At 43.8% G+C, this 11917-nt stretch overlaps 1 protein-coding gene across 1 annotated transcript; it reads right to left on the bottom strand.

Moving 5' to 3' along the window:
• Nucleotides 1-6137: 6137 nt before the first annotated feature.
• Nucleotides 6138-7263, bottom strand: LOC119282828 (flap endonuclease GEN-like 1). The gene is made up of 4 exons (XM_037562894.1): nucleotides 6991-7263; nucleotides 6536-6888; nucleotides 6362-6431; nucleotides 6138-6281 (listed from the first exon to the last, which is right to left on the bottom strand). The coding sequence occupies exons 1-4, from the start codon at nucleotides 7261-7263 to the stop codon at nucleotides 6138-6140; spliced, it is 840 nt and encodes a 279-aa protein (XP_037418791.1).
• Between the last annotated feature and the right edge of the window lie 4654 nt (nucleotides 7264-11917).

Here is an 11917-nt window from a genome sequence, read left to right as displayed (position 1 = left end):
ACTTTGTTTCGCTCCGTTTGCGAGCTGTAAGACCTTTTTGACGTTACCTTCTGGATTATTAATAAGAGGGCCGCATGCATCATCATGATGCAGAGGCAGGGGACACGCCTCCATTTTCAAGAAAAAAAAGTAATGAGGCCATGTATAACACGTACGTGCATGTATGTACTGCAGTGGCAACAAGGAGATATATATATATATGTTTCAGCCTACACTGGTAGAAAAAGAGGCTTCCGTCCAGCCCCATTAGTCGCGAAACTGTAGGAACCACGACTAATGAAGTCTTTAGTCGCGGTTCGGCAGACGAACCGCGACCAAAGGCCTGGGCCCAGGGCGCTCGGTGGCCAGCTGGTGCACGTGAGGGGCTTTAGTCGCGGTTGGCCAGGCCAACCGCGACTAAAGGTGCGCAAAGGCCTTTAGTCGCGGTTGTCCAGGCCAACCGCGACTAAAGCTCCTCCCCTATATATACCAGTTCAGCACACTCACTTAGCCATTTGGTGCCACTTCTCTTCACAAGCTTCACAAGGGGGTGTAGGTTTGCTTTTGGTTCCTCTTATGCACACAAGGTGTTTGATGAAATACCCTAAGAGGGTGAAACAAACATGATATGAAGTGTTGGAGCCACACTTGAGGTTCCTCATTTATTTTTTCCTCCTCGATCGCGGTTAGCAACTTGAACCTTTCATGCATGTGTGTCATTGATAAAATATGCATGTGTGCAGTTCATTGTTTAATTTATATTGTTTGTAGCTAGTTAGTTTAACAAATGCATGATGGTTAATTATATATTTTATATTATAATAATGCAGATGAATCGGCAATGGATGTACGGTAACCGACTCTCCGGCGAGTTCACTACGGGTTTGAAAGATTTCCTCGTAGTGGCTAATGCGAACAAGCAGGGGGGTTTTGTTATCTGTCCATGTATTATCTGTAAGAATCAGAAGGGTTACTCTTCCTCAAGAGATGTTCACATGCATCTGCTTCGGCACGGTTTCATGCCAAGCTATAATTGTTGGACCAAGCATGGAGAAAGAGGGGGTATAATGGAAGAAGATGAAGAAGGGGATGATTTCATCGATGAAAGCTATCTTGCTCATTTCGGTGATACTTTCATGGAGGATGCTGAAGGTGAAGGGGAAGGTGAAGAAGAGGCACGTGATGATCCCGTTGATGATCTTGGTCGGACCATTGCTGATGCACGGAGACGCTGCGAAACTGAAAAGGAGAGGGAGAATTTGGATCGCATGTTAGAGGATCACAGAAAGGCGCTGTACCCCGGATGCGATGATGGTCTGAAAAAGCTGGGCTGCACACTGGATTTGCTGAAATGGAAGGCAGAGGCAGGTGTAGCTGACTCGGCATTTGAAAACTTGCTGAAAATGTTGAAGAATATGTTTCCAAAGGATAACGAGTTGCCCGCCAGTACGTACGAAGCAAAGAAGGTTGTATGCCCTCTAGGTTTAGAGGTTCTGAAGATACATGCATGCATCAACGACTGCATCCTCTACCGCGGTGAATACGAGAATTTGAATGAATGCCCGGTATGCACTGCATTGCGTTATAAGATCAGAGGCGATGACCCTGGTGACGATGTTGAGGGCCAGAAACCCAGGAAGAGGGTTCCCGCCAAGGTGATGTGGTATGCTCCTATAATACCACGGTTGAAACGTCTGTTCAGGAACAAAGAGCATGCCAAGTTGTTGCGATGGCACAAAGAGGACCGTAAGTCGGACGGGGAGTTGAGACACACCGCAGATGGAACGCAATGGAGAAAGATCGATAGATGGTTCAAAGATTTTGCAGCTGACGCAAGGAACATAAGATTTGCTCTAAGTACGGATGGCATGAATCCTTTTGGCGAGCAGAGCTCCAGCCATAGCTTTGATGCAGCAACCGAGAATGGGCAAAAGGTCACATATTATGGTTACATAGAGGAGATATGGGAACTTGACTATGGACCCTCCTTTAAGGTCCCTTTGTTCCGGTGCAAATGGTTCAAGCTAACAGGAGGTGGGGTAAAGGTGGACGAGCAATACGGAATGACAATGGTGGATTTCAACAATCTTGGTTACCTTGACGAACCATTCGTCCTTGCCAAAGATGTCGCTCAGGTTTTTTATTTGAAGGACATGAGTAGCAAACCGAGGAAACGGAAAGATAAGAAAACGATCAGTACATCATGCGATGATCCAAAGCGCCACATTGTTCTTTCAGGGAAAAGAAACATCGTGGGAGTGGAGGACAAGACAGACATGTCAGAAGATTATAATATGTTTGGTGAAATTCCGCCCTTCAAAGTGAACATTGACCCAAGCATTAAGTTAAATGATGAGGATGCTCCATGGATACGGCACAATCGTAAGCAAGCAGGGACACAAGGGAAGAATTGATATGTAATAATTTATTGTACCAAACTTTGTATTTGGTCGATGAACTGAATGATGTATCAAACCTTTTGTCAAACCTTCAAGGGGTTTTAAAATGAATTAGTTTTATTTTTCTGATTTTTTTGATATATAATTGTATTTTTAAGATTTTAAAATGAATTAGTTTTATGTTTTTGATTTTAAAAGGAAAAAGGAAGAAGAAGAAAGAAGGAAAAAGGAAGAAAAAAACAGAAGAAAAAAACAGAAGAAAAAAGGAAAAACAGAAGAAAAAAACAAACAGAAGAAAAACATAAGAAAAAAACAGAAGAAAAAAACAGAAGAAAAAAGGAAAAAGGAAAAAAGGAAATATGCCACCTACTGGGCCACCACGGCCTGAATACGACTAGAAACCCATTAAAGGGCCAGGATTCAGGCCCGCAGAAGGCCGAGTAGGCCCACAGGCACATAGTGACAGAATAGGCCCGTAAGCCTGCATTTGAGAGGAGCTCGAAGTGGTGAGCGCAGCCGCGCTTATAAACCACTGTCGAAGCCTCTCGGCTAGCGAGGTGGGACTAAACATCCCACCGCACCGCGCCAGTTCTAGCACAGACCTTTAGTCCCGGTTGGGGAGGCGGACCGCGACTAAAGGGTACCCTTTAGTCACGGTTGTTGTCCCCAACTGCGACTAAAGGGTCTTTCTGCGCGGGAACGGAAGCGGCGCCAAAATCCTTTAGTCCCGGTTGGGGAGGCGGACCGCAACTAAAGGGTACCTTTAGTCGCGGTCCGCCTCTCCAACCGCGACTAAAGGTGCGTCTATAAATACTGCACTTAGCAGTTTTGCCACTTCCCATTCTCCTCTCTCTCGACGCCGAAGCGCTGCCCCGACGCCGACGCCGAAGCCCTGCCCCGACGCCGACGCCGACGCCGAAGCCCTGCGCGTCGCCGCCCCCGTCCCCAGTGAGCGCCGCCTCCGCCCGTGCCCTGCCCTTGCCCGCCGCCCGTGCCTTGCGCCCTTGCCCGCCGCCCGCCGCCCGCCGCCCGCCGCCCGCTGGCCCTGCCTGCCGTCCTCCGCGCGCCGGCAGAAGAAGAAGAAGGAAGAAGAAAAAGGAAGAAGAAGAAGAAAGAAAAAGGAAAAAGGAAGAAGAAGAAAGAAGGAAGAAGAAAACAAAAGAAAAACAGAAGAAAAACAAGAAAAAGGAAGAAAAAAGGAAAAAGGAAGAAAAAAAGAAAAAGGAAGAAAACAACAGAAGAAAAAAAGAAAGAAGAAAAAAAAGGAAGAAGAAAAAAAGAAAGAAGAAAGAAAGAAGAAAGAATATGTTTTGGAATTCATTAATATTTTTTTGTTTTGATGAATTTTTTTGTGTCTAATAAAATCAATTTTTTGAAATACACGAATAATTTTTAAATTCACGAATATGTCATGAATCAGTGAAAAAAATTAAATACGTGAACTATTCTGAAATCCCTAAACATTTTTTGAATACACAATATGTTTTTATTCCTGTTTTTTCCACAAAATCATCAACATTTTTTGAAAACCTTTTTTTTTGCAAAATCACAATGTTTTTGTATCCATGAACATTTTATGATTCATTTTTTTGAATTCACATACATTTTATGATTTCTCAAATATCTTTTTTCATTGCTATATTTTGATATACTGAATTGTTTTAAAGATGAAAAGGATAAAAACAGGAAAAGAAAAAATGAAATGAAATGAAAAAGAAAAGAAAAAAGAGTGTGGCCAGCACCCCCCGCCCTGCACATGGGCCATCCCGACCCCACATATATTCGTCTCCATCCGCATCCCTGGCCAAACCCTAGCCACTCTACTCCAAGCTCTGTTCGGACAATTTGTTTATACGGAGAGGGGCGGCGAGGGGGGCGGCGATGCGCGCGGTGTTTTTTTAGGGATCGAGAGGGGACGGCGAGGGTTATAAATGTGTTGTCCTCGCCTCCCCTCTCCGTGACGCCGTCGTCTGCCGCCCCGTCTCGCGCTCTACCGCGACACCCTCTCCCACCCCTTCCTCGCCCCCTCCTTTCGCCACCGCCCTTTCGCCACCACCACCGCCACCGCCCCCCTTCTTCACTTAATTAATTTGTTTTTACTACATGTTTTCAGGACTGACATAATGGCGGACGATAGAGCTGACCCGATTATGGACAACTATGATCCGGACGGTGAAGCACATATGTTCGGCATCATAAACGGCGATATTCTATATGTGCCGACCGGAGAAGAAGAAGATGATATCTCTTCTTATCTGAACCTTGACGGTGAAGATGAAGGGCGCCGTCAGCAAGATGATGCCGAACAAACGTCGATAAACGACGATCTTCAAATGGAAGTAGCAACCACCTCCGGTGCCGAGGTATATATATACATTGAGCCTCTGGTGATACAAACTAACTGATTTGAATAAATATGTGTGTACTAACTTTATATGCATTAAATCATGTATGGAAACTTGTTCAAAATTGTATATGGTCATCCGATGATATTGAATATATATTGTATATTCCTCTTGAATTCTTTTTGGTTCTAATTTCAAATTTATTTGAAATTGTACATTCATATGCATGTATGTAGTACCGTAGAATATATGAAACTCCTTCAAAATTAAAATAAAGCACAAAAGAAATAAAACAATACAAATTAAACAGAAAACAGGTTTAAGGGGGGGCTAAAACCCTAAACCTGCGGCGGCCTTTAGTCGCGGTTGGCCAGAAGAACCGCGACTAAAGGTCCTCCGCCCCGACGGCCACCTGGCGCCCACGTGGACGGGCCTTTAGTCGCGGTTCTTAAGCAACCGCGACTAAAGGGGGGGGGGGGCCTTTAGTCGCGCCCGGTCTGTCGCGGTTGCGCAACCGCGACTAATGGCAGTTGCGAACCGCGACCAAAGGCCCTTTTTCCACCAGTGCTAACAGCAAGCGGCGTCGCTGAGACACGGGTGAGGATTTTCTTGTCGACGTCTCGCCCATTTCTACGTGAGGCTTCTTGGAGCGGTAGAAATCCTTGATGCTAAGCTGCATCCAGCTGGGTCTGGGTCCTGCGCCTTTCGGTGTCTTGGACATGTTGTTTGCTTTTGATTTCTCTTCGTTCGGCTTCCTGTTTGCTCCTGATTTCTCTCGTCCTTTGAGCCACTGCATCCACAATTCAATCGATTTGTTTGTTAACCACGTGTGCACAGTGAACAAAAATATAAATAGGTTGCTCAACAAATTAATAATAATAATAATAATGTCCAGGAAGCATCATGATGCTTTTACTAGCTAGCAAGACAGAACGACAGAAAAGATAACAGGGTACGTAGAAAGGAAGTGCAGACCTTATGCCGTGGTGCTTCATTAGGAAAGGCCTCATCCACAAGCTGGACATCTTCATCAGTGTGTAAAAACATGCGATCGTTAGCATGGCTCTTCCATTGGACCAAGTAATGAGGGTGGCCATGTATTATCTTGATCCGTTTAACGGCGTGGAATTCATAATGGTCATCATCAAGAAGCAACAGTGATTTGGAATTGGTGGTTGGAGACGATGAAGCAGCCATCTCGCGTAAATAAATGGTTGATAGCATCGGCAGCATGTGGCGTCGGATATCTGATCTCCCCCACTTCCCATACGATAACATGTCGACCAAAGCCTCAACATTAGGCTGCTCATTCCATTTCCACACAAGCGATGATGAAACATCCCATTCTGCATGCATGCGGTCGTCACTCGATTTTTTTAGCACAAGCAAATAGGTACTGGTGAACAAGTCTGAATTAGATATACAAGCAAAGGGGAGTGCGAATACCTGTATCCAAATTGTCATCACATAGATATAGTTTAATTATCTCCTCATTTGGGAAATTTGGGTGAGCAGCTAATCTTTTGCAGACATTGATTTTCCAATTCAGATCACGCGCCTAGCATACATTTAAGAATATAGAACATAATTTTGATTTTTAATTGCATTCATGTATATACGTAATTCAAGAAGTAGTACCTTGTGAAAGATAGGACATTGAGATGCGAAGGCTGCAGGTGGATATATTCCTTTACCGATTGCTCGTAATCTGTAGTAAGCAAAAATAAGGTTTTGTTTTGTTTTACTGGCCGCATATATGCTGATGACCTGGGTTGAGAAAAACAATAAAATTAAAGAAACAAAAGTACTCACTCGTCCAAGATATGTTCCTCATGAAATAACTGCACAAACGCAAGTGCGGTCTCAAGACCCACACCGGGCACCCCCTTCAAATCATGGTCATTGCCAATAAGAAGCGCCATGGCTATCATTCGTTTCCTACTCAACCCAATTCCATCCTGGATTTCTGCTATGTTGTAGCACTCAAAAGGCTCCTTGGCAGTGGAGGAGAACACTTTGATGACAGTGTTGGCTCCACAGAGGAAGGCATCGCTGTCAGAGGTAATGCAGGCGTCCACCTTGCCGTCACGATTCAACTGGGCGCACAGTGCTTCCGCCTCGCCCTTTGCCCGGAGTATCGGCATTCCCAGATGCCCAAGCAGTTGCTATTTCATTTCAAATCAAATCAAATCGTGAAACCAAACCAAATCGTAGACTAGATCGAGAAGCACACAAGAAGAACCAGAATCAGGAGAGGAGAGACCAACCACACACTCGTGGACGCATCGCGTGAAGGCTTCACTTGTAGAGGTGGCCTTGGCGCATACGCCGTCCAGCACGAACACCGGGAACGCCCCCATCTTGGAGAAGAGGGAGAGCGTGCGGAAGAAGATGTTGCGGAGGGTGGGAGATTTGGTGCTCATGGCGGAGAAGATCCACGAGGAGAGGTCCACAGCGACGCGGCGGCCATGAAGGAACCCCATGCCTTGCAGCCGCGCGTATGGCTGCAGGGCCTTCCAGAAACCGCTGCGGATGCCCATGGCAATGGCCAGTTACTCCGCGCGTATAATAAAGAAGGAAGAAGAGACCTCAAAGCGTATGTAAGTTACTAGAAGTGAGATGAGATCCACATCCAAGACGACGCACGAATGCAAGCCGATCGATTTGGGGCAAACGGCCGGCCGCCTGTTCGTTTGTTGATTGAGAAGAGAGCAGTTTGCTGTTGCACAAGGAGACGAGAGAAGAGGAGACATGTTTTGGCGACGTACTACCGCCGTCCTGGTTTATAGGTCACCTTTTTAGTTTGTGCCAAATTTTGACCAAAGATTTAACGAACAAAATGTTAATGCATGTCAAGAAAAATTATCTCATTGGATTCGTATTTGAACATAATTTTCAAAAATATAATGTTTGGTGACGTGCGTGAACATTTTGTTAGTTTAATCTATAGTCAAAATTTGGCACGAAATACAATGGGGACCAATAAACCCGGACGGAGGTAGTACGGTCTTCTACTCACGGTAGAAACCGCTCAACTCCCTTGCTGGCGGAAAATATATAATAGAGCACGTGCACCTAGGCCTCTCTATCTAGCCATTCTTTTCATGCATAGTGATTCGTGCAAATACTTTTTTTCTTTTTTGTTTCTCCCACACAGAATATATCTTGAAGTTCAAACCTGTGCAGCGTGGCTTTCTTTTCCTGCATAGCGATTCGTGCAAATACATTTCTGTTTTTTGTTTCTCCAGAAGAATATATCTTAAGTTCAAACCTGTACAGCGTGGCAAAACTTTGTAACTTGAATCTAGGATAAATCTCTCAGACGTCTGTTTCGGCGACGTACGGCCTTCTGCATGCTCACGATGGACAACAAGCACTTGGAGGGCCAACACCAACTCCACCACGTGGACATTGATTTGGGCGCCCCATAATTTTTTTTCTTTTGCGGGAAGAGTTGGGCGGACGGCGTGTAAGCGATAGAGAATGAGTGCACGGCGTGTCCGCCATGGTACCGATGACGCACTTCGAGGGCCAAAATGTTGTGCGTTTCTTTTTTCAGGAGAAGGTTCACCGATCTATTAATAATCATCAACAGGAGCCAAAAGTAATAAAAAATAATATAAATCGGTCCTTGGACCACCTAGCGATGACTATAGACATTGCATGAGCCAAAGATGCGGCGTCGTCCTTGCCCCTACATCACCAGGCCCGGCCAGAGCTTGCCGTACTAGAGCTCTTTTGTGGTAAACGGATGGAAATTCGTTGTGTTAAGCCCCCCAAAGGACCAACTCATAGCATCCATCATCAACCATGAGAACCGTAGATCGGAACGCCCTGGCCTCGAACCACACCAACAAACACAAACACCGACCTGATCCCAGGAGATCCGTCGAAAAAGCAACTCCATGCGCCCTCCGTCAGTGCTAGGCGCACCACCAGAGCGAGTATAGGGTGGGGAGGACCTTATTCTCACTTGACGATGCCGTTGCCGCCTCTCCATTTTGAAGAAGACACAGAAAAAAAGGTAAAGCAAGAAGCGGGAACCCTCCCACAAGAGAGACACCAGGGTCATGCACGTCGACCGACCTTCCGGTGGTACGGCCGCACCCACACCAGTGGGTAGGAGGCCCAAAAAGGAAGGTGCGGGTGCGGCCATACCAACGGAAGGACAATCAACGAGACCTGCATATTCACATCACAATCTATGCGGGGGAAACAGCAAATGCTATACACTGCTCCCCTTTTGCGCCCCAGCGGGCGTTTTTGTCCTGGCCCAGCTCCGCGACACTGATCTTTTTTTTTTCAGGTTTGTTTCGGTCTTCGAGTTTGCCTCTTTTCTATTTTCTTTTGTTTTTCTTTTCCTTTTATTTTATGTTCATGATTTTAGAAAAGTTTCTATTTTTTGCGATTTTGTTTTTTTACGTTTGGATTTTCTATTTTTGTTTTTGTTTTTGGGATTGTCATTTAGTTTTTTTGTTCACGTTTCTAAAGAAATGTTCCACTTTCCTTTCTTTTTTTCATTTTTATATTTTTTACCTTTTTATTAAAAAATGCTCACGGTTTAAAGTGCTCTCCATTTTAGTTTTTATTTCTTTTTACTTTTAATGTTTATTTTATATTAAGAAAGTGGTTCACATAGTTTAAAAAATATTCACGAGGCTTAACTAAATAATTCACATATTCGAAATTCAGGTTAACGAGTTTGAAAAACTATTCGTGAGGTTAAAAAAATATTCACAGGTTCAAATAATTATTTGGTATTTTTTTAAAGTTGTTCGTGTTTTTTGAACAATATTTTTATGAAATATATTCAAAGACATATGTCTTACCCAGGTTCGGGCCCTCTCGAAGAGGTAAAACTGTAATAACCCATATTTTTGGGTTATTAATTTAAATTAATATGAATAATTAAATTTGTATTATCTGTTTAAGATAAATAATTGAGCAAAGAAGATATGTTAGATTATTGTTTCAAGGAATTAAAATAGAACTGTAATTTTTGCATGCATAAAATATTAGATGGAAATAGTTACACACTAAGTCAGAGTATGCATATGTGCAAATAGACTAGCATCCATGCACTGCGTTGCGGTATATGCATGGGGAGTACTACTAACTACTTGGTAGTAAAAGCTAAATAATTACAAGGGAGTTAACGTGGCATTACACTAGATGGAATGAGCTAGGTAGAAATGGTAGTCGGTAGATATTTCTTAGTACTAGAGCCTCAAGTCAACTAGGTATTCATGTATAATCATGAGACAGGCAACGTGGCAAGGAGCGTACAAGAAATTGGATGTGGTGGCTTACTCAGCTGACTCAGAAGGTGGACTCTGTGCATGGTCTCCAGGCAGGAGTACATGACCCTTTGGTCGCCCAAGAAGCTGTCGGCCAGTATTCATTCTTACACTGCTCCAAAGGTCAGCTTGAAAGGTCACCTGCGCCTGGAAATTTAGGCGATGTTCACACCTGCACACACCCTATAAATACCTCCTGCTGCTCACTTTGCACCACATACACCACTGAGAGAAAGAGAGGAACGCATAGAACTAGAGTTTAGAGTTGGGCAGAATGAGGAGGATATATAGTTTGATGTCCGATTTTACATGACGGCGGAGTTGATCGGTCGGGATAATACTAATGGCCAGATTTATTATGTCATGGAGAAGAGAAGTTCTCTGTCAAGAAGGCAAGTAGATACTCTGCTAACTCTTGAATCTTACGTTATTGTTGTCTCCGTTGATCATCTGATTATATTGTTCCACCTTGATCTTTACTGATCCTCCATTGATCCTTGTTTTAATTGAGAGAGGGACATGTTGTCCTCGTATCCATTCGTTGATGGAATTAGTGTGTTTTGAACGAACTCATGAAAAGGCATGAGCGTATTGTCTTTACGGCAAACGTATTATACCGGTCATAGTTCAGTTCAGGTATGAGACTGTCTGAGTTCTCCGCTGGAGGTGACACTTGTTTCGAACAGGGTGTTGGGGATGGATCCTTGGGAACGACCCTTACTAGTAAGTCAAATTGTCGTGCCTCAGGGGACCAAAGGGTTCTGCTCTTCTGAAACCCACATGGTTTTGGCTGAGACTGCCGATGTTGGAGTACCCCTCTTAAGAGTGTAAGAGTGTGAAATTTCACCTCTGTGACTCTCGGGTTGGGAAGCTTGCTGGTCACGTGTGATTCCAATATGTTTTCATATACACTCCCGTACAGTTTATTCCATTATTTCCGTTGGATAATATCTTTAATTCAGCCTCTTTGTATTACCTTATTTCTGCCGCTAAATCCATCCATTGTTGCCTTATCATTTCCTTGAAATTGAGGGCCTCTTTGATTCATAGGATTACAAAAACACGGGAATAGGGAAAACGTAATTGGAATGGCATGTCCATTGGATCCCTAGAGGATTTGAGTTTGTTTGATTGTGTCATGGAAACAACAAAGGATTTCTTCCAAGAGGTTGGAGTGGGTGTTAGAATTCCTGTGAAATGTAGTACAAATGAGTCCTTAGGGAAAAAATCCTACAGTATTCAATCCTACGAATCAAACGACCAATGTAGGAAAACATCCTAAGGATTCTCATCCTTTAAAGATCCTATGAAAATACTTTGAATCAAAGAGACTCTGAATTGGACGGTTGTGATGTTCATAACCCTTTCTCCTTTCGTACGCTTGACAAAGTGCTACTTGCTGGGTATGAATTATCATACTCACCCTTGCTTAATTTCTATTTTTGCAGCCCAAAGCGGCAATGATCTCGAGCATGATGTTGAGCAATAGGCGTAGCACGCGCCGGGACGGAATAAATAGAAGTATTTAGGAGTTTATTTTCAGCAAGAACTTTGTATCCCAGAAATAAAGAATACATGCTATATAAGTGTATCATTGTGAAATGTTTTAATTTAGGCCTAGCACGTTTATAAGCTTTGGTTTATAAATGCGTGGCAGCTGTTACGTCCAAGTCATGTATTGGGGCGTGACAAAACCCTACTCCTGCTTCTAATTATATTGTCTGGATGGAGTATGGAGTACAAGATGATCCACCTCAACATCATATATGAATGAAGCTAACTTGCCCTATGGTCTAAAATCCCTCGGCTTATATAGGCACCAGGGTTACCTATGGTTACGTGTAGGTCGGTTACTATTGGGAAACATAGTAAAAAAAATCTTCCTAAGATCGAACCA

The sequence above is a fragment of the Triticum dicoccoides genome, chromosome 3B (assembly GCF_002162155.2).
Source record: "Triticum dicoccoides isolate Atlit2015 ecotype Zavitan chromosome 3B, WEW_v2.0, whole genome shotgun sequence".
Lineage (NCBI taxonomy): Eukaryota > Viridiplantae > Streptophyta > Magnoliopsida > Poales > Poaceae > Triticum > Triticum dicoccoides.
This window is presented reverse-complemented; position numbering and strand designations above follow the sequence as displayed.